Below are 22446 nucleotides of genomic sequence, written 5' to 3'. Positions count from 1 at the left end.
AACTTGATTGATGCAGTCTTGGCGCTTTGACCGCTTTTAAAGCCCGAGTGAAAAAGATCTCATATACGATTATCATGTTCTGTTCACACGTATTATTGTTTACTGAATATTTTTCACTAGGAATAAAAGCCTTAGTCACACTCTATCTATTGTGACTAAGGCTAACAGTAAAATCCTCAACAGCAATTTTTTGAACGCAAACTTTTGCATTCCTAAATGTATATTAGAATTTGGAATTCTTAAAATGAGGATGCATCTTCATGAGAAGTTTGAATGACAGTCTATTGAGTAGTTGCAAAGGACATATGGGAAAAGGTTTCTGCTTTACAAAAAGAATGACAATGAAAAGTACCTTTTCGCTTTGTACAATTCCACCGGGTGTAATCAACTCAGTCTCACATTAAAGCAAAATGCGGGCCTTTTAATTGCTCTGATAATGGTCAAAGAGCAGCACATCGACTTGCACTAAGACGTCTATAAAGTCCGCCGGTGTGGTTAAGTGCAAGACATTTGTTTGAAGCATCCCTTGGCGCTACTCCAGCTTTACAAAAGAGAGATTGACGCATGTTGATCGTGGACGTCCGCGACTGGTGTCAGCGGGTCCCCTCCAGACAAGCAGCACAATAGTGTGAAAGATAGCAAGTGGGGGGGATGTTGGGGGGGTGGCGGTGGGCTAACAGATGTAGAGGAAACACCCTTGAGAGGAAAGCAGCAGTCAACCTTCATAAAGCTGATGGAGTGCACGGCCAAATGGAGAGGAACTAGAAGAGACTGGCCGAACGGAATAAAAGCAGTAAGCCAGCAACGATTACAATCCCCGATGGTGTCAGTCGGTCCACCTGTGCCAATCCACTTGCTACAAAACATTCAATTGGTGGAAATCGCTGCAAAGCTCTCAGTGCCATATCGGGCTGTATTTTGACTTGATTGGGCAAATGACAAAGAAAGTTGAAGAGGACTAGTTCAGTTCAGTTTTTTTCAAGCTGAGATGTGAATAATAACATGCATATATAGTGATTCAACAATATTGAATATACAGTACTGTTTTTCATTGAACTGGAACATCCCCCAAAATAAATATTTCTTCCTGGGTATACAATTCTGAATATTTTATTATTATTAGTATTTTTAGGTGTAACTTGTGAAGGGTTGGGCGATATGGCCCAAAAATAAAATCTCGATTTTTACAGACATTCAGGACGATTACGATTTTAATTGATTTTAAACTATTAAAGCCAACAAACATTTATTTATTTATTCAAAAATAATTCCTGTGCAAAATCTTCAGACAACAATAATGTGTACTGATTCTAAATTAGTTTTAACATAAAGTTAACATTTATAGTTTTTTCTTAAATGCCACAATTAAGTAGTTGATAGCTTTTGTTAACATGTCTTGTAAAGCACCCATCCAGCATTCTGCCACAAAATTACATTTGAATGTAACAGAACATAAGAACAGCTTTTAATAATCCAAAAGACAAAATTCTATTTCACGATTTAGCAAATTTTCAACAATTCGATTTTTAAAATGACGATGTATCCAATTAATTTGATTTGTTACCCAGCCCTAATTGCAAGTATGTTTAAACATATTTACAAATACGTTCGAGTGTACATGAAGCCTAAATGTTAAAAACAGCATTTTCCCCCCCATAATGCCATAGTGTATTGAAGAGGAAAAAAAGTTGTTTTTTTAAGCATTTGGCCTACATTATACCAACATATTCATAAATAAAGTACATAAAAAATTGTATTCATATTTTTAGGATTTATTATTATGCCTGCAGTGCATAAGTCAATGCCATGTGGCATTATAGGAAAAATGCTAAGTTGTTAGCATTTAACCTACAACTACAACACTTGCATATCTTGGGTGACGGGCTTAACCGGTTACATCATAGGTGTCAAACTCCGGGCCTGGAGGCCCGCAGTCCTGCAGGTTTTGGAGGGTTCCCACTTCCAACATAAGCTGATTCCAATCAACAGGATCATTATCAGGCTTATGCAGGGCTTGCTGGTGAGCTGATGATATATCAGCTGTGTTGGAGAAGGAAAGCATCCAAAACCTGCAGGACTACAGCCCTTGAGGACCGGAGTTTGACACCTATGGGTTACATGGAAGGGAAAATATTTCTTTAATATTTAAAAAATCACACACAAAGAATGTGAAGTAGTGCAACTTTTTTTTTTTTTTTTTTTTTTTAGCTTATCTGCATCATTAAATTATAAGTGAGTTATCAAACAGTAGCAAACTAATTAACAGTGCAAAACCGGCTCGGGGTTGTTTGATCATCTAGATAACAGATAATTCGACACTTCTCGGTGGGTTCCATCATGACATAATCTTGCACAGTAATCATAATAGAGTGAAGGAACGCACAAGTGACAGTAGTGTTTGGGTTTTCATCACATTAAAACAACAGAAAGATCATGATTTTGAAGTTGAGATCTTTATCTTGCCGCATTCTTGCTTCCATTATCAATCAGTGCAATCATATTGTGACACTAGAGGCACAGGCGCCTAAGGCTCGTCATCACTAAAAAAAATAAAATAAAATAAAAATCACTATACAAACTTAATTCCATACACAAATATACAATGGATGTAAAAAGTCTGCACAGTGCAGACCATATACAAATGAAAGGTTTTTGTGATATCAAGAGAGAAAGTGCAAAACTTTTGCCACCATTATTCTTCTTATTATTATAATATTATTATATATTATAAATTATTCTATTATTTTAGACTTGTATAAAACATATACAAGACAATTGAAAAAAAAATCCTTTTGAGAAGGGAAGTAAAAATAAACAACTGAGCGGCTGTATAGCTTCTTATCACTTTGGATTTACATAATTAACCAATCACATAAATGGGAAACTTCCATTTAACTCTTCACATTAAATAGGACACACATGCCATTGTTTAAAATGCCTCTTTTGAGTTGTTTTAGTAGGCTTTTCCTGACATTTTTTGTGCTATCTAGCAGAAGCCTTAAGGATTTTAATTCAATTTTAATGTTCATAATTCCTTCCGCCATTGGCCCAGATGCAACTGGGGGGGGGGGGGGGGGATCATCCCCAAAGCAAAACTGCCATTGCGATGCTTCACTGTAAATAAGATGTTCTTTTGGTGGTGACTTAGCAGTTTTGTGTTGGCGCTAATAAGCATGGGCTACTTACCGGTTTCTATATAATGGATGGATGGATGGATGGATGGGCAGGCATATCTTAGTTGTCTGTTTTAACTTCCCCGTCAAAAAAAAAAATCATTGATGTTCTTCAATTGCGTTGTTTAGATTGTATTAATTTGATGGTGGAAAATGTTTGGAACTGATTTAATGTATTTCTATGTAATTTGGAGGGTGACATCACAAAAAAAATAGCATTGTAACAGGTGTGTAGACTTATGTCCACGGAAGCTTTCAGAAGTGCAAAACAAAAAGGCACCATGTTAAAGTGCACCTGAAGATGCTTTTGGGTTATCTTCTGGTATTACTCGGTGTAAAGGATGTGAAGAACTAAACTAACAACGACACTCTTTAAAATGAAGAGTGCAGTTGACAATTATATTGGGTTGAAATAATTAGGGCCCATCCCAATTCTTTTTTTGTGGCTTTTAGCCTTTTAATTGATAAGACAACTAACGAACTGTCAGGAAATGTCGGAGAGAGAGGTAATGACCTGCAGGAAAGGACCGCACAGTCCGGGAATCGAACCGGGGTCACCTGCTCCGAGGACGAGCCTCTAAACATGGTGCGGGTGCTAGCCATCGCCCATGCCAATCCCAATTCCACCCCTTAACCGGTTATTTACCCCTCAGTTGTGCGCGTCACGACAACAAAGGGATGAGCCAAATCTCAGAGGACTTTGCCTCACATCAGGAAGCAGCGACAGCTCTGAGATAAAGCCGGCGAGTTAGTAAAGTGCGGTCTGATGAAAAACCTACTCGCCGGCTGCCATGATTCTTGTTGAGCATGTGTGTGGATACCAGAAAATCAGGGGCGATTTTTCAAAATTTATGTTATATTATATTATATATTTAATTATTAAAAAAAAAAAAATTGGTGCAGGAGTTTATAAAAAACGTTTTATGTAACATCTTCTGTGTAACTATCCAAAGTTGCACCATGTACACATGACCATTGAGACATAATATGTGTATGTATTTTTTCCTCTTTTTTTTATATTGTGGGTGTGTTTCATATTTAAGTGTAGCCAGCTGCGATCTCCACATATTGCATAGTAGTGGAAGACAAAGATGACTGCATAAAGACAGATAGGCTTTTTGAAGACACCCATAAAAGCCATAAAAAAAAAAAGTCATACAATCGCTTTGATTATGGCATCAATTTGATATGCTAACGAAATGTCACAGCAGATTTGTCCCATAAGGTTGCACTATTTTAGAGGGCTTATGACATTTCTGTGTCAAACAATTTTCTTCAACAACTATGGGAAGCAAAAATGTTATTCGAAAGGGATGGGAGAATCTCTGCTCCAATGTTCTTTTTTTTTTGCGCAACAGCCAGTGTGGTGTTGCGCAAAATAACGTCTAGCGTGCATGCAGTTGATCTTCCCATAGATGCAAGTGAATGTTGCACACCCACGAGACGTTTCATGTGGCAGCACTGTTGTACATGTATGATGATGTCCATTTTTATGTGCTGGCGTGTCAATCAAATCTGCCCATGACCTTCAGAAGCGGTCGTGTGAGTAGCGCTGGCTATTGGATCTTAGACTCTAATAGACTAAAATAATCAGTCCCACAGAATCCCCCATTGTGACCATTGCTAATCAGAGAAGTAATGTTTAGTGCACACATTTACTTGAAGTGGCATTTTCAGAGGCACTAAAAAAGGGCAGTAACCATGCCATAAATAAGATCATCATGATTAAAGGTACCTTCAAGTCTGTAGTGCTCAGCCACGTGCTCATTCGTCTTCATCCGTGCTGGTGTGTGAGCTGAAAAAGTCATCTTCCCATGATGCTTTGAGGTGCTGCTCCAAGCTCTTTGCGAGTGCCAACACAGCTGGCGGCATGAGCACCACGCAGGCCGCCAGGCCTGAGACGCGCTCCTTCATCGGCGTGTCGCTCTCCCACTCACCCGTGTCGGTGTTGAACACGTGAACGTATTTCATCCGGTTGCCTTTGTTATGAGAGCGCCCGCCCAGGACGTAGATGCGATCGTCCAATACTGCCATGCCGGGTTCCCCATGGCCAGCAGGGAGCGGGCTCAGTAAAGTCCAGGAGTTGTCCGAGGGCTCATAGCACGCCATCTGAAACACAATATACAATAGTTGTGGTAAATTGCATTAAAAAAAATACTTTTTAAATCAAAAGAAGACATTTAAAGTTATTATTTTGTACCCAACAAATTATCAATATAACATGTTACTCTCAATTTCATTAAGAGGGTGAGATGTACCGGTATTCACGTCTGTTTAGATTTGTAAAATTGCTGTATTTATGTCGGTTTCATTAGCCTGTAAAATGCATTGCATATTTTTTTTTGTCCTGAAATTTGTTATTTGGATTTTTATCCCTAAATAATATTGTAATATATTCACTGCAAATACATCTATCCATTTTCTTAACCGCTTGTCCTCACAAGGGTCGCGGGGGGCGCTGGAGCCTATCCCAGCTGGCTTCGGGCAGTAGGTGGGGTACACCCTTAACTGGTTGACTACAAATACAATACAAAAATATTAGTAAAATATGCTATTTTACAGTTACATCTTAATAAATGTAAAATAATTACATTAAAATATTATCACTATTACATGACTTAAATTTGTTTAATTTTATCAAATAGTTGGTAATTATTTCTAATTAAATTAATTATACTTGTATTTTTATTTTCCCTTCAATTTGCTTGCTTATGAGAATTTTTTTTTTTATATATATAGACTTATTTTAAATATTTTAAAAATATTGGTTAAAAATAAACAAGTGCACATTTTTTAATATATTGTCTTCAATAACTGGTTAATTAACTAATTAATTCATTATAAATAATTTAAAAAAAATTGATGCACATCAATTCTAATTTCGTTTTACATACGATTGACCATTTTTGTTTTTGTTTTTAAAATCTCATCTGTGAAAGTGCCACCTGTGATCTAGATTTAGAGCTGAGTAGCAAATATTTTCAGGCTTAAGGGCTCTAACAAATTCCACCTCCATATAGATACATAGCATAGTTAATCATTTGTTAGTCAATACTGCCTAATACAAAGGCATTAAACAGGCATATTGTTAAAAATATATATAGCAAGAAAAAAGAAAAAAAAAGTGATGATGATGTACCTGTAAGACATCCCGCCTGTAGCTATGCTCATCATTACTTCCCCCAATGACATACAGGCGTCCGTTGACAGCAGCCATGCCGTGCCACGCTCGCCCCACTGGCCCGTCCGCACATGCTGTCCACTGGTTGGCCGCTGGGTCATAACAGTAGGTCTCTCTTAGGTACGCCTGCCCTCTGCGCCCACAAGTAATGTACATTTTTCCATCTGTCACAGCTCCAGCATGGGCATAAACCTACAATTAAGATTGAACAATTAAGAGAAGGCTGGGATAGATTCCTTACAAAGAGTGGTGAGTATGTAGCGCCCTCGTGTGCACACAGGCAGAGTTACAGCTCGTACCTCTCTGAGGAGAGGAGACACAAACTCCCAGGTGTGAGTGTGTGGGTCGTAACGTTCCACCGAGCACAGCTCCTTGCTGTAGTCACGACCGCCGATGGCGTAAATATGGTCGCCCAACACGCACACGCAATGGTCAGCGTGCTGATGCTGCAAAGGTTGGATGGAGCACCAGCTGTTGTGACGAGGGTCGTATCTAGACAACAACAACAATAATAATAATAATAATACAAATAATAATGATATATGAATGATAACAGGAGTAGATTATTATCAGGACTTCACAAATAAAGGAAGAAAATTAGTGCAGATTGACCCTCATCATAGAAGTCAATGTAGAGTCCATGAACATTTTGACAACAGCATACATATTTACGGTATGTAGGCACCCACATATTCACTTTTCTTTTATTTTTTTACCTGATTCCCCACTTTTGTGCATTAAAAAAAATAATTACCCAAGTTGTAATTTTTTAAAATTTGTTGGGGGTGTACTTGTTTTCCATGGCAATTATAGGAAGTGTCAATAAATTTGTAGATTTTTTTTCTATTCAAGGTCTGGCTCAGTTTCCAACCCCCAGCTGGGGTCCAAAGTATATCTGCAGTTGGACACTAAAATTCAAAAAAAATTAATTGAATACTACTGTATTGAAAGGCTTAGAAGCTTTCATTATTATATTTTTTAATGCTTGATTCAATCATATTTAAGTCATTTTTTTGTCTTTTCATTTCAAATGAAATGTGCACGTAAAAACAAATGAGGCCCCTTTCTGTTAATATAACTTTTTGCCCACTTTAAAGGGTTTTCAGAGTTTGTTCATGTGACGTTTACAAGCTGAGCCGTGATTGGTCATTACTTAAGCCCTGAGTAACTGTGATGTCATTTTTAGTTGACAGCAAGTGGCATAGTGCACCCCCCCTCCCCCAAAAGATGGCTAAGAAAAGTTTGCTGCTTAATTCACATTTCCAAAAACACAACCTCACTCAGAAGACCGTGTTTAGACTAGTGTAGCTGCATAGAACATATTATTGTAAACAATTAGATTTTTTTTAAATAATATATTGATAGAAGCCATATAATGGAGTCCTCACCTCCAGCAACGATTCTCTGCACGAAATCCACTGGTATTCTTGTCTCCACCAATAAGATACACAAAGTTGTTAAGCACAGCAATTCCCTGGTTGGACATCCGGGGAGTGTTCACTGCATTCAGTGCCCTCCACTCATTCCAGCTAGGGTGGAACACCTGGAACAGGTGCTCGCTGTCCATATGAGAACGGGAAGAGAACATCCCGCCGAAGGCCAAGATACAGTAGAAGGTGGAGCGGGGCTGTGTGAGAGGACTCTGAAGGACTGGCTGCCAGATCTCCTGCTCATGGTAATAGAGGGCGGCGGACACGGCTTCCTTTAGCGGGCACTGATCCAGTTTATCGTACAACCTCTGCAGCACTTGTTTGTCCATTAGGCAAAAACGCACGGCATCAAGCATCTCCAGATTGTCCTGCAGTATAGCGGAATAAGCAACATTTAGATGGACAGGGAAGAATCGCTGTATCATGGTTTGTCGTTCACATCGCCGTTAAATCATGGTAAGCAACTGTTCTGAATTTAGTATCAAGTCGTGCAGGAATGTGCAGGGCATCACTGAGGTCTACTGGAAGAGATTAAATGAGATTGGGAGGTCAAGTCAAATAATGTCTAAACATGGCATTCTGACATTGGCATTCTAATATTACGGTTGTGGAATATGGATTAAGTAGCCAATTGCACCCGTTTTCATCCATCTCAGGGGGCGGACAATTTGCTGCTTGCTGTCGACTGAAAGTGACATCACAGTGCCAAATGGCTCAGGTAACGACCAATCATGACTCAGCCGTTTTCTGTGTTTGGTCATGTGACGATCACAAACTGAGCCGTGATTGGTCATTACCTGAGCCCCAAGCAACTGTGATGTAATTTTCAGTTGACAGTAAGTGGCAAAATGGCCTCCTCCTGTGAAGGGACCAAAACGGGTGGATTTTGCTGCTTAATTCATACTGCACAAATGCAATATTAAACAGAATGCCGTGTTAAGAAATGTTTCTACTTTACTTTTATAGTAGAAGTTGTTAAAAGGTATACGATTATGTAACATATATGCTAATTGCTGTTAGCCCCGCTCCAGCAATTCAATGTTAGCATTAAGCTAGCTGTTTTTTTTTGTTAGACAAAATTATACTTTGGTTTAAGATTTTGGGGTTTAAATATAGGGGAGAGTGGGGTCATTTGTGCAAGGGGCAAGTAGTTCCACCCTTGTTATTTAAAAAAAAAACATAGAAGAAGTTGATCATGTGACCACATATTTTTGAAGACATCCATTTCGCTCATCTGGTAAAAAAGGTTTGAGAGGTAAACACATGAAAGTTCATAAAACATGTTTTTGCCCTCCAAAGTAAAATTTCTATGATTAAGGTTTTTTTGATGGCTGTGTTTGAACAATTAGAAACTAATTTGAAAACAGTTCACACGTGTTTTAGTGCTTTAGTAAGCTACATCATGAGTCTTGGTTAGCGTAATGTTGGCTCAAAACAGCTGGGGATGCATTGTTCTCAAATTGGTGGGCTTGGGGTAATTTTTGTCAAGAGACCCAGGTTAAGTTGTAAAACTTCCCCTAAATTATGATTATTTACGTTATATTACTTTACTGTATTTTATTGTTGTTGTAAACTGTATTCTTACATTTGACCACTAAAAAGATGTGCCATTCTTATTTTTTGTCCAAAAATCATCCTGTCACCAGATGCAAAAGGAAGACAGGGTTTCAACTCCTTTTGAGGAGTTGGAAAGAACAGTGAAAGAGGGGAAGACCATACGTCAGACTGGAAAGGACATAAAAATCTGCAGGATGGCCATAAAAAAATGTAGGGATAAGAAAAAAATATGCTCGGGCTTACCATCCCGAGCAGTGACAAATCTGGTTGTTCTGCTCACTTGGGTTATGTGTTTTAAGAAATTATTTTTTTTCCCTTGCCAAAATCCAGAGAGAAAGAACAGTATTGTTTAAAAAAGAAAGAAGTGAAAACAAGAATTGTGACTGGCATACCTGAGAAGATGGAGTTGGAGAAGGCTCACAAAGAAAGAGAAGATAAAAAGGCTGAACAGCAAAAGCAAAAGAATGAAAAAAGAAAAGGCCTCTAAAACCTGCAAATCAAAGATTTGTAATGAATTTGTCTTCCTTTTATATATCATTATCATTTGTGAGATTAAAATTGCCTTTTTTTACTTCATTTATCAATGGCACAATTTACCCCACTGAATTCTGACTAATGCCACAAAACCACTTTTTTTTTTCTAAAGCTATTTTAAACAGTTTATTGAAGATCCAAAGTGATTGCTTCCAGGGACGCACAACATCCTAAACTATAAGAACATATTTTAGTTGGAGGCATTCCTGTAATTCTCTCTAACTGTAACACTCTCCCCAAAAATATTTTATTCTCTTGTTTTATGTCAGTTTTACATTAAACTTCTGCTTATCCTCTTATTTGGAGAACCGTTTGAGTAAATGAGAAAAGGCAAAAAAAGAATGTATGTTTAAGTGTATGGGAGGGCTCAAATCTATAAAACTATATAAAATGTTTTTTTATATTTTATATAGTCTCTGTCACAGATTTTCACCAATTGCAAATGGGTCTGGAACGTGTCCTGTTCATTGCATGAGGAAGAACAGCGAGAATAGCATTGTCCTTTTGTGTAGGTGACTGGAGAGAAAAGAAGATGGACACACCTGACTGACCTGCAAGTACACCTGGTCACTCTCCACCTGCTCAGGACTGTAGTGGTAGTGAAGCGCTGCCTCGTACACCTCATTCTCACTTTGCACCTCCAGCTTATCACTGCTCAGCACTCGGAATACTTCCTCTTGGGGGAGCCGTCGGTAAACGTCCGTGCGGGACAAAGCCTGCAGGTTGCTCAGGATGTGGGCGTGGACTTTGGCATTGAGTTGCTGCAGTCCGTAGAGATCAGCGAGGCGATGCATTTCCAGTATGTTGCTCTCGTCCAGCCAGGAGAAGAGGAACTCGCAGCAGAAGCCAATGACATCCTCAAGCTTTTGAAAGATGAAAAACATACCAAACGTAACATAAAGAGTGGAACCCCAAAGTTGTACAATTTAGAGTTCAACCAAAAGGACTCATACTAGATTTGTGTTTTTTAATCAAAATAAAATATTTGACATGAACTATTTGAAGATTGGCTGACAACCAACAGAACAGATCATGTTCGGTTTTGGTGGTACCTCTGTATTTAGCATTGTTGTGTGTTACCCCATTATATTATGACAAGACAAGAAAAAACACACCTGCACCAATGTGGCCGCTATCAAGACTTCCTGCACACAGTCCAGGTCTAACTCGATCTTTGAAGTGTAGATATAGTCCAGTATTTTGGTCATGCCCAAATAGGACACGCCATGGATTGGAATCTCATTCTGCTGCATCTCTCGAAGGCCTCCAGTGAACATTCCCCTGTAGAATAAATTGACATTATGTTAGGGAACTTTGGGTTGTGGATGAGCTGAAGCCTGCTGATGACATCCTGGATTGTTCCATAGCAAATTGCAGAGCACACCTACTGACAATTTAGACTCCACAATTCACCTAACATGCATGTTTGTCGAACCCGGGAGGAAGCCGGGGACCTTCGGCACCATGCTGCCTTACCATGGATATGAAAAGTCTACACACCCTGACCCTAATAAAAAAAAAATTGTTTTAAGTTTTTTGTGACATTAAAAAATCCGACTAAGAAAGATAATTTTAAACCTTTCACCCGCCACCACTCCCTGAAGAGAAGATACAAGCTGATAGGCAGTTAAAAGGTCAGGGCTCTTTGTACTCATTTTAGGAATTAGTGGAGCATGCATGATGTAGAAAAATCTGTAACATTTTAAACTCCACAAAGCACCTTCAAAACAAGTCGTACTGGTATCGGTTTTATAGCTCTGAACTTTGGGGTTCATATCAAGATGCCGCCTTGCCGTGTGGAATACAGATCATTTTCGAAAAATCTGAATATCATGTAAAAGTTCATTTATTTCCATAATTGCATCCAAAAAGTCAAACTTCCATAGATTATAGATTCAGGGCCCACAATTTAATTGATTCCAAGTATCCATTTGTTTATTTTTTACATAATTTGGGCTTCAAGCTCATAAAACCCACAAAAACAGGATTTCAAAAAAATGTGAATACTGTTAAGAAATCACTATTTACTTCTCAGAAAAAAAGAGAGAAATTAAGATCACATCAAATCAATCCAAATATTGTACTTTCAAAACGAAATGTCAAACTTTAATACTTGGTTGGAAATCCTTTTGCCTTAATAACAACCTCTAAGCACTGTGGCATTGCCCAGGGGTTATGGAAGCACAGATCTCCTTGATGGTTGCTGTCAGCTCTTCTTTGTTTAAGTTTTTGGTGTGGCGTCCCTCATTTTGCTCTTGATAATACCCCATCAATTCTCAATGGGGTTTAAGTCCAGCGAGTTGGGTAGCCAGGCAAGCACTGTGATGGTATGGGCATCAAACCAGGTTTTGGTGCTTGTGGCGGTATGGGCAGAGGCCAGGTCCTGCTGGAAGATCAAATCTGCATCTCCATACAGATCCTCAGCAGAGGGAATCATGAAGTTCTCTAAAACATTCTGGTAGACTGTTGCTGTGACCTTGGATTTAAGGAAGCAAAGTTTTCCAACACCTGCACTGGACATTACATCACAAGTCATGACCGACTAGATATTTCATGTTGGACCCTCAACAGCTTGGGTTCTGTTCCTCGCCCGTCTTCCTCCAAACCCTTGGACCTTGATTCCCGAATGAAAGGCACACTTTACTTTCATCAGAAAAGAGGCCTTGGACCACTGGTCAACAGTCCAGTCCTTCTTCTCCTTGGCCCAGTTGCGACGCTTCCTACAATGGTTCAAGCTCATAAGTGGCTTGACCCGAGGAAACAGACTGTTGTGCTGTGACTCCTGCCTCATTCCACTTTCTCTATCTCTGCCATTTCTTGAATCTGCTCGGTTTGAAAATCTGCTGAAGCCCACGGTCATCTGTTTTGGTGGTGCATCTTCTCCCGTCACATTTTGCCCTTGGACACCGCAAGCTATGACCTATTGTGGCTTTCCCAGCCTTATTCATACCCTATCAATGATGTTCTTCTGGCCAGTTGTCAAGTCTTTCACATATTGAACCAAACTGAGACAAATGAACCAAACAATCAATTTAATGACACCTGGGGAAGCCTGTGTAGAAGTTTTGAGTGTAGTAGATTACACTCAGTTTAAAAAAAGTAATGTCCTGCAAAATTTGGGCTGATTTCATTTTCGTAACAGTATTCAAATTTTTTGAAATCCTGTTTTTATGGGTTTTATGAGCTGAAAACCCAAATGATGTAAAAATAAACAAATGGATACTTGGAATCAATTAAATTGTGGGCCCTGAATCTATGGAAGTTTGACTTTTTGGATGCAACTATGGAAATAAAAGGAACTTTTCCATGATATTCAAATTTTTTAAAGAGTATCTGTATGCATGTTCTCCATGCTTGCGTGCAGGGGCGTGCAGTGACCTTTGGAAGGGCAGGTGCTCAAAGCAAGAAAAGGGGCACATGATAACGTGCCTGCACTATCCACCCACTTGGGGTTCGAACCCATGTCACCACCGAGCCGCCATGTGTGGAGGGTTGGGGGGGGGTTCTTAAAGTAGATGAATAGCTCAGGAAATTGTTAGAGCGTGTGCATGTAGATATGTGCGTACGTACGTGTGTGTGTGGAGGGGGGCGGGTATTCCATTGTAAAATTCTTCATTGAAATAATGGCTAAACAATAAATCACACATAATGAAACCAATGCCAATCACCATAAAAACTTTTTGACATTTGTGTATGAAAAATCATTTATGAAGAAAAAATTAATAAAAAATATTACATAAACTGTACAATTAGGATTTTCCTATAGTGCAAGTAGCATGAAAAATGTCTTACTTTACATTTAGCTTAATTCGGGTAAAAGCAAATGCCATTTATTATTTTTCTGCAGGAGTAGATGTGAATATTTTATTATTGGGACTGTACCCAACAATTAACTGCCACCTCTCAGCAAGATACATTGTTTGTTTTTGATAAAACGCTGTGATTGTTGTTGTTGTTTTTTTCTTCTTTTTTTTTTATTTTATTATTTTGTTTTTCATCGTCCCCCTAATTTATGAACACACTTCTACCTGTTCCTCATTAGGACCTTACTCTGACTGCAAACCCCCCAAAACGAGCTGTTAGTTAAAATAAAAACAAAGATTATTTAAAATAAAAACAAAGATCATTTCCACATATATTTTGAAGTACTGTATATTTCAATTCAGCTATCATTGAGTACATGCTACGAGTTGGAGTCTTCAGGAAGTTTATTAAAATTCTGAGCGAGAGTTACAAATTCCGACATATTCTGTGTACCATAAACGCATCAGTAATTGGAGCATAAGCTGCACACACTACACAAGCTCCATGCGTCCCAATGGAAGCGGAACGTTAGTTTTAGAGATTTTTGCCGCGGCGAAAGTGGATGGGAAGGATTGTGGCCTTTATGAAACTGAGGGTAACTGGACATCTTCCCTGCGTCCTTAGGAGGCAACTGCGCCCCAAATGTCAGACATCAACTTGCGTCACTACATTTCAATTTAAGCTAGGCTAGCACGCAGCATGCTCTGTGATCATGGCTACAAGATCTAGCAAATAAAGGCATTGGTTTTGCTTGAGTTTTCTGCATTCTATGACCTTGGCCTTTGTTTACTGTGAGTGAGACTTAAGTACAAATGGAGCGACCAATTTACTGACCGCAGGTGTAGTGGCAAGCGAGCTAGCAGAATGGGGCTCTTGTAGTGTGACGTCCTCCAATGATAACGTCCATCCATCCATCCATTTTCTTAACCGCTTGTCCTCACAAGGGTCACGGGAGGCGCTGGAGCCTATCCCATCTGGCTTCAGGCAGTAGGCAGGGTACGCCCTGAACTGGTTGCCAGCCAATCGCAGGGCACACAGAGACAAACAACCATCCACACTCACAATCACACCTATGGACAATTTGGAATGTTCAATTAGCCTGCCATGCATGTCTTTTGAATGTAGGAGGAAACCAGAGCACCCGGAGAAAACCCACGCAAGGACGGGGAGAGCATGCAAACTCCACCCTGGAAGGCCGAAGCCCGGACTCGATCTCACGTCCTCTGCACTGGGAGGCGGACGTGCTAACCAGTCAGGCACCATGCCGCCCAATAATAACATAATAATTATAATTAGTTTTATGTAAATTTATGTTGCTTAATTTTAGTTTTCAAAGCCAACAAAACTACTTTCAAACTTTTTTTTGTTATATAAAATAAATAAATAAATGAACAAAGGGGCACTTTGGGTATCCGTGCGAAAAGGGCATGCACCCTAACCCTAACTCCAATGGATCTAGAAACGCCCCTGTGTACAGTATGTGAGGTCGAATTAGTGACTGCATGCGGGAGCTGTCACATTAAAAGATACAGACCCTTCAAGTATGTGTACAATGTGTTAACTTGTGACAGTAAAGTTGTTCCATATTTCACACTACACCCATGCATGATGTGTCATAGGACAAAATAATAGTGCGTCGCCAAATGTGATGCACCTGACAGGCTGTTGATTGCAAGTAGGTTTCTGTAAGTGTCATTTTACATCAACTATCAGTAGTAACTATTAATGAAGTCTAAAGATAATTTAGTATGTATTTGTTGATGTTATTTAAAGCGGCGTCACAAGTCCAGGACGGTTAATGACAAATGTTTCGAATATTTTACCTAAAGTAATCGCAGGCGGCAGCGAGAAGCACACGGTGGCCGTGGATGGCTCGACCCTCCACCAGCAGCACCACGTCGGACAGGATGCCAGCTTGCCGGAGCCCCAGCAGGCTGTCCAGGAGGCTTTGGGAATGGGCCGAACTTCTGTACGTCTGACGGCCGCGGCGGGTTGAGGAGCCGCCGGTGACCGAACCGCCCACCAGACTCAGCTGTCCGTTGTCGGCCATGGCAGGGCTGTGTTGTTCAGGCTTCATCACCTTAGATAGCTGGCGCTAGCATTATCAAGACGACTTCCGACATAAAGCGATTCAACAGCTACTCGGGTCCAAAAAAAAAACAACAACAGGAAAAGGAGGGAGGAGTATGGGCTGCTGCCAGGGTGGTTATAGTTCACTAGTCATGTCATCGCAACAATCACAGTACATTCAAATAAACTGTTCAAATCCAAGTGCATGTATTCAAATCAATGTTCCGCTGTTATCTAACGTCAACACTCATTGGGTAAACGCAGCGAGCCAGCTAACGAGCTAACGTGAAAACCTCACTACATGAAGGTCCAAAAATAAACGTGTGTCATTAAAACAACGGCAGCAACAAACACACAATAGCGCTGGTGGACGCACGCACGCTGTTTTTCGTTCAAGTTTGGAATCTCTCGTTAAGATATGATTTTTGACGTCTGCTGATATGTTTACTTTGAGGCGCTATTGCGATGATCTTGTGTCCTATTGGTCAGTCTTATCTTTTTCGCCCGCCCATTCGTCCGCGTGAACCAATCAGAAACGTACAAAACCGTAGGCCAAGCAATGTCAATGTGTTTCAGGTGATTATACTTTCATGAAAAGAATATGCAGTCGCATCCACTTGATCTGTTTTATATTTTTGACGCTTTCACACTACTAAATTAATTAAATAAATCTACGTGAATTTCTGGCGTGTCACACTGTAATTATTTCTATGAAACACTAGAGGAGGCGCTTGACTACAGAATGATTGCGGTTGGTCTTTTTTAGTGCACTCTCTTGATCAAGCTACAGCCGATTATGACAGAAAATAATCATTTGAAAAGGAATAATAATAATAATAATAATAATAAATACAATCAAACGTGTAGTGTAGTGGGACTGCCTTTCGTTCAGATGCGTTGTGTTCATTTCATCAGTATCATCATAGCTAGTCCCAAATCTGGATTTAAAAAAAAAAAAGTGGGTAGTGTTAGGATGTGAATCCGATTTTGAAACTGTGCCAAACAAAACCTGCGAGAGACTAATGGGACAAGCTAAAATGGACAAAGCTGTTTGCGAGAGCGAGGTTCAGGGTTTGAACTGTGATGTGACCTGTGTTATGATACTCTCGCTTCCTCTGACGTTCTTTTTTTTTTTAACGAATTTTCTCTTTTTTCACAACACAAAAGACCAACATCACAAACATAACCAACAAACCCCGAGATTAAATTGAACTATACTCGTTTTTGGGTAACTTAAAAACATAAATTAGCTGATGTTTCATAACTTATTTTACTTATTAATTTGTAATTTTATTTTTGGCCCTATAGTTGACATTGTAAATGAGAATTTGTTCTCAGTTTCCTATCTGCTTTAAATAAATTATTAATAATGTATGTTAGATTATAAACATATGCTAATAGCAGGCGGCATGGTGGCCCTCTGGCCTTCCTGGCTGGAGGTTGCATGTTCTCTACGTTCCTGCGTGGATTTTCTCCGGGTACTCCAGTTTCCTCCCACATTCCGAAAAATATGCATGGTACAGTATGTTAATTAAACACTGAATTGTCCCTAGATAGTCTGTGTATGCCCTGCGATTGGCTGGCTGGCAACCAGTTCAGGGTGCACCCAGCTACTGCCTTCCGGCAGGAGATTCAGGGCCCCCAGAACCAGGCTGAACCGCTACAAAAACTCATTCCTGCCGACATCCATCAAACTGCTTAACAACCGACATTAACATTAACTCAGTGCAATAAGATATATGGTGCATTGTTGTGTTGTGTTGTGTTGTGTACATACTCATGTGTGTGTATATATATATAGGAGCGTGTATATGGGTGTGTGCAATGTAAATCTCTACACATGTATACTTCTGTGAAGTCTTCTACTTATTGCTGCACTTCTTATTTAATTTTAATTTTATCTCTTTCTATTCTGTTGTTTCTCTTACTGTAAACTGCAGCTGGACGGAGTCCAGGAAAAAGTTCCCCACGGAGAAAATAAAAGTATATCGTATCGTACTTCCCGAAGACAGCTGGGATAGACTCCAGCATTCCCGGGATTCTCATGAGGACACACAGTGTACTTATGGTTTGGATTTCTGTTAAATTAATCCAGTGGTTTTATAACATTTATAAATTAGTAACTGAGAATAATTGAGTTGCTATAACAGAAAGCTTCTAAGTAACTGTGTATAAAAAATATATAATTTGGTGTAATCAAACCATTCAAGTTCTGCAAAACTTTAACTTTTAAGTTGATTAACTCAAAAAAAGTGAAGCAACAACTCGAAAAAAGCGAGGCAACCGATTAACTCACTTTTTTTTTTGTTCTGCTAACTTATTCGGTTTAACAGTGTACATTAATTTAACTCAATAATACCAATAGTATTGGGCTAACTACAGGGCCTCAAATATTTGCTTCCAAACAAAAAATCAAACTGTTTTTGTTTATTTTTGTCCGCTGATATAGTTCTCTCAATATTTAAATAATATTTCTTTAAAGGTTTCCATTTACTTATTCCTGGAGGGTCTGTATTTTTCTAATGTTGTAACAATAACTTCTTATAAACTAATGAGGAAAAGGAAAGTTGCCATCCCACCGGATATTTAATTTTTTTTCACATTTTGAAGTAAGCAAGTCTCTGGTGTAGACGATAGAAAGCCAATCCTGAATATCAATCCAGGTTTCATGTATTTTTCCACAGTACCAAAATGAATGAATAAGAGAATCGCTTCTTCGACATTCAAAAAAATATTCATTATAAGTTTAAGATCTTCGACATTCTGCTTGCAACACAAATACACCAAAAAGCACGTACAGTATGCTGTGTGGCAGTATAACCTTCAGACTATGCCAGGAGATCCGTTTTTTTTTGGAGGCCAGTAATGGTTGGTCTTAGTCATCATTCGGAGATGAGAATTCCATCTTCTCTCATCAGGAGAAATCTGTGCTGGCCAGATGTGGGGTTAGAACAAACGAAACACAGAAGACTGCACACACACACAAGTAATTTTCAGTCAGTCTACTCCACAGGCATAGAATGGCGTTGGCTTGTCAAAACTAGAGACAGTGAAGACAATTCACCTGAAAATCTGACATTTTTTAATGATGCTTGCTGTCAACCGTGCCATTAGTTGTCTGGAGTGTTTGTAAGGAGTAAGCGTTTTATCTCAGCAAGTGAGGTGTAATTTCGACTGTTATTTTAGTTCACCCCCCCCCCCTTTTTTTTGTTAATTGTTTTACAAAAGTTGATGGTATGGGTTACTCTTGCGTCATTAGAAATTTGAATAGATTTTGATAAAGTTCGAATGAATTCATCTCGGTTTGCTTAATAACATTGCTTAGTATAAAAATAAAAATTCACACAAAAACAAAGCACAAGAAAATGTTTTGGAAGTACAGAAACGTGTCTAAATTATTATAATGTATACTAGGAAATATTGTATGCACTCCTCAACTATGACTATGCTACTAGTAGTGTGTTTTTAGTCCCCCAAAAAATCATGAATACTAGTCATTTATAAATCGTTCTAAGCGTTAAAGTATTTCCACTTAATAATGATTGACCAACTAGTTTTCATTCATAGACAATAATTTTCTAAAACTTAAATTTAAACTGTGCTTAGCAGCACATTATTTTCCTCTCTAGAAATATTAAGGCTTGCGAAGGTGAGTGCACGTAGCGAGTGTTGTTTTTTCGGTAGGCTTCCTTCAGTGACGAAAAACGTTGCAAAGCCTCTTGCCACACTCTCTCAAACCCTCTTTATACTCTCAGACCTAACATGTCCAAAATTTCTCATGCTGCCAGTGTTCTGTCAGATTAGCATACCTCGTTAAATCAGCATAAACTCAACACCCAACCCCTTCTTACTGCGCATGACCTGTTCCGTACAGCGCATGCACAGAAGTGCAAGTTATGCTACTCTGACAGTGACGGCTGTGCTGATTTGTCAAGACACCGGGTTCGACTTCAAAATAAAAGCGTTCCAAGGCATTGTGCTCCACATATTATTTGGTTAGGTAAGGTTTATTTTGATGTTGGCCTTGGCGGCGTGTTGCCAGACAATGTGTCAAATGTTCCTCCAGTAAACGGTTTACTTCGCTGTAAAATCTAGAGATTAACAGAAGAAATGACAGATCGGGAGTCAGTCTCTTGTGACTACGAATCTGAATTGTGTGACAGATATTTGAATTTGATAGAAAACTAAACTCAAAGCCTGTTGTACACTGCTTTCTTTTAACATATCAGCTGTATTTTTTTGCATTATAACGCACCAAGGAGTGCCAACTTTTAATTCTGACTTTAGATTTGCATAAATGCTATCCTAATTAATATTTGTTTCGTCTTTATTTTATCGATTTAGCTTCTCTAACAGACTATATAATTTAAACTGTCCAGAAATTAATAATTTATTTAATTATTATTTATTTAAAATATGTTTAACCTTAATTTTATATCATGATACATTCCATTACCGCAAAGGAATGCAATTGATACAGTGATATGAATTTTGAGCCATAGCGCACAGACCTAGATGGTGGTGACAAGGCATTATGAACATCTAAGAATTTCGACATTCAGTTACTGAGTTTGTAGGTGACAAATGTTCAATAGCAGCTCTAGTGTTCGAGTTTATTAGAAAATAGTCCATTAAAAGCGAGGTCAATCAATCTATCAATCAATAAACTTTATTTGTGTAGCACATTTAAGAGATCCACAGGGGAAGCCAAAGTGCTGTACATAAAAATAGGAAAATAAGTTTAAAAAGACATGGATAAAAATAAAATAATAAATAAAATAAACAAGTTCATGTCAATGTGCTGGCCATAATTTATGTGGCCTTTACTGTGAAAGGCAATCAATCACTCAGTTATAGGGGATCTGGCCATCTGGCATCAGGTCACTCCGGGCTTGTTTCTGGGATAGTGTGTGTTCTGTTTCCTAAGCATGGTCATGGCACCTTTGAGCAAACCATAGAATCCTCAATTGATCTTGAGTCGTCAAAGTGTGCTGACCTCATTTTGAAGCTTTGTATTAAACTACCTGTGTATTGTTTACAGGAATTGTTTGAGGAGCTTCTGCAAATGTTCTTGAGGGGCCATTTGGTAGGGTAGCTGGAGCCGCTTGTTTTTCTGGCTGCAAAGTGCGGGGCAGGCCTCAAGAAGCAGCTGACACACCTTTTCATGACCTTGTTCTGCAGCCTGACCAAGCATTTTACAAAATAACAGAAACAACAGTTGAAACAATGAGATGTTTCTGTGATTTCATCACGCAGTATGCACATGACTTTATTTTGGTGGGTATATCTTACCTTGTGAAGAGGAGATGCGCCGTCATCATCAGAGATCATTGGATCAGCTTTATGGAGCAGCAATAATCTAACGACATCCACATGACCGCAGAATGCTGCCCGCTGGAGGGGCGTGGCACCGCCTGGTGTCTGAGGAGATGCACAAGCTCCATTTTCAAGCAGAAACTCACATACAGTGAGATGACCGCTGCGACTTGCATAGTGCTGAAACAAAATGTGCACAAATGAAACAGTTAAGATTCGTCGAACAGGAACAATTAACACAATGATAGTACATCTTCTTGGGGAATTTACTAGAGCTGTATATCCTGCTGTGTCCCTGAGGTTTGGATGGGTACCCTTTTGGATCATTGACTGGACTCGCTTCAAATCTCCATTCATGGCAGCAGACCACACACCTGCATACAATACAGTTTTGATATTCACCTCAATAGATAGTTTACATTCTAATCTCTCAAACGATGCAAACCTCGTTCAAAGTCCATCTCGTCCACAGTCTGGTAAACACTGGGAGATCCAGGAAGTGTGCAACACGAGCAACAACGTTCTCCATCTGGACCCATTGTGTTCGTCTGCAGTAACATAACTAAAATTCAATCATCACCATTCAAGCGTTTTATACATACATCACATTCTATAATGTTACAGTTTGTAACAGTGCACTGGGGGGGGGGTAAAGGGGTTTCGAAACTTTATTTTATCTTTTCAAACTTACTGTTGGGAAATGTACGTCGCATACCCTCGCTGATGACGGAAGGTTGTCGACGGCGTTTTTTTTTTTTTTTATAGTCTTACAGCTGACAACCAATCCATCGACATTGACATCTGCAACGAGGCTGTCCTCGGTCTTCCGCTAAGCAGGAGTCAGTCTGGAAACGTTTATTTCCCTTCGCGATTGCGGGAGGCGTTACTGCACCCCTTAGCAGAGCAACGGCTGGCTAAATATGACAGTAGCATTCGCATTTAAAATGGTTGGTAATGATGACGCGCCGCGCACGAGCCCCATACTAGTTTGGTTACAAAATTTGCGTTGTACTGCATTAACAGGTCTGCCTTCTCAATCTATACCAACAGAACATAACGTTGAGAGCAAACTTGATGCACCCATTAAAATTGAATTCAGAAAAATCTACCCGGTACGTCACCTAAGACGTATTGACGTCGAGCCACACTGAGCCAATAGCAGTACGGTACTCAAAAGATACCTTCAATGTTATCTAAAACAGTGGTTTATTTGACAACTATGTATATAAAGTCTGCATCAGTACTTTTTTCAGTGACATTTAATATTAACCATAATCTATTTGTTTTTTTTTAAATTGACAACAACTTTAAAATACTAATATTTCAAACATTATAGTTCAATTTTTTTTTAAATGTTTACATGAGTTCCAGATTACAGTGA

General features: G+C 39.2%; 2 protein-coding genes across 5 annotated transcripts; both read right to left on the bottom strand.

Annotated features, from left to right (window-relative positions):
* Window positions 1-1756: 1756 nt before the first annotated feature.
* On the bottom strand, window positions 1757-15914 carry klhl22 (kelch-like family member 22). Of its 3 annotated transcripts, none has more exons than XM_077562322.1 (7): window positions 15503-15914; window positions 10991-11156; window positions 10418-10738; window positions 7743-8152; window positions 6654-6846; window positions 6313-6546; window positions 1757-5282 (listed from the first exon to the last, which is right to left on the bottom strand). In XM_077562322.1, exons 1-7 carry the CDS (start codon window positions 15754-15756, stop codon window positions 4938-4940), a joined length of 1923 nt encoding a protein of 640 aa, XP_077418448.1. In that variant the 5' UTR covers window positions 15757-15914; the 3' UTR covers window positions 1757-4937. The 3 variants fall into 3 exon arrangements, with proteins under 3 accessions (XP_077418448.1, XP_077418449.1, XP_077418450.1); XM_077562323.1 differs by having other exon boundaries at window positions 10427-10738; XM_077562324.1 differs by lacking the exon at window positions 15503-15914 and adding an exon at window positions 14514-15316.
* A 4482-nt stretch (window positions 15915-20396) lies between these two features.
* On the bottom strand, window positions 20397-22176 carry ankrd39 (ankyrin repeat domain 39). 2 transcript variants are annotated; one of them, XM_077561723.1, is made up of 5 exons: window positions 21757-22176; window positions 21511-21627; window positions 21336-21439; window positions 21042-21245; window positions 20397-20931 (listed from the first exon to the last, which is right to left on the bottom strand). In XM_077561723.1, exons 1-5 carry the CDS (start codon window positions 21776-21778, stop codon window positions 20785-20787), a joined length of 594 nt encoding a protein of 197 aa, XP_077417849.1. In that variant the 5' UTR covers window positions 21779-22176; the 3' UTR covers window positions 20397-20784. The 2 variants fall into 2 exon arrangements, with proteins under 2 accessions (XP_077417849.1, XP_077417850.1); XM_077561724.1 differs by having other exon boundaries at window positions 21511-21613.
* Window positions 22177-22446: the final 270 nt, after the last annotated feature.

Source organism: Vanacampus margaritifer, chromosome 3 (genome assembly GCF_051991255.1).
Source record: "Vanacampus margaritifer isolate UIUO_Vmar chromosome 3, RoL_Vmar_1.0, whole genome shotgun sequence".
NCBI lineage: Eukaryota > Metazoa > Chordata > Actinopteri > Syngnathiformes > Syngnathidae > Vanacampus > Vanacampus margaritifer.
The sequence above is the reverse complement of the archived record's forward strand: the minus strand, read 5'-3'. Positions and strand labels throughout refer to the sequence as shown.

Bases quoted from the DNA above. Each gene is read 5' to 3' on its own strand.
- klhl22 (XM_077562322.1), bottom strand. From the start codon at position 15,756: ATGAAGCCTGAACAACACAGCCCTGCCATGGCCGACAACGGACAGCTG. The intron at 10,739-10,990 runs GTGTGTTTTTTC...ATCTTTCAAAAG, and splicing joins TAGCGGCCACATTGGTGCAG to CTTGAGGATGTCATTGGCTT. The intron at 6,547-6,653 runs GTACGAGCTGTA...TCTTAATTGTAG, and splicing joins TGTCTCCTCTCCTCAGAGAG to GTTTATGCCCATGCTGGAGC.
- ankrd39 (XM_077561723.1), bottom strand. From the start codon at position 21,778: ATGCGACGTACATTTCCCAACA. The intron at 21,440-21,510 runs GTTTGCATCGTT...TATTGTATGCAG, and splicing joins CGAGATGGACTTTGAACGAG to GTGTGTGGTCTGCTGCCATG. The intron at 20,932-21,041 runs GTAAGATATACC...ATGCTTGGTCAG, and splicing joins GCGCATCTCCTCTTCACAAG to GCTGCAGAACAAGGTCATGA.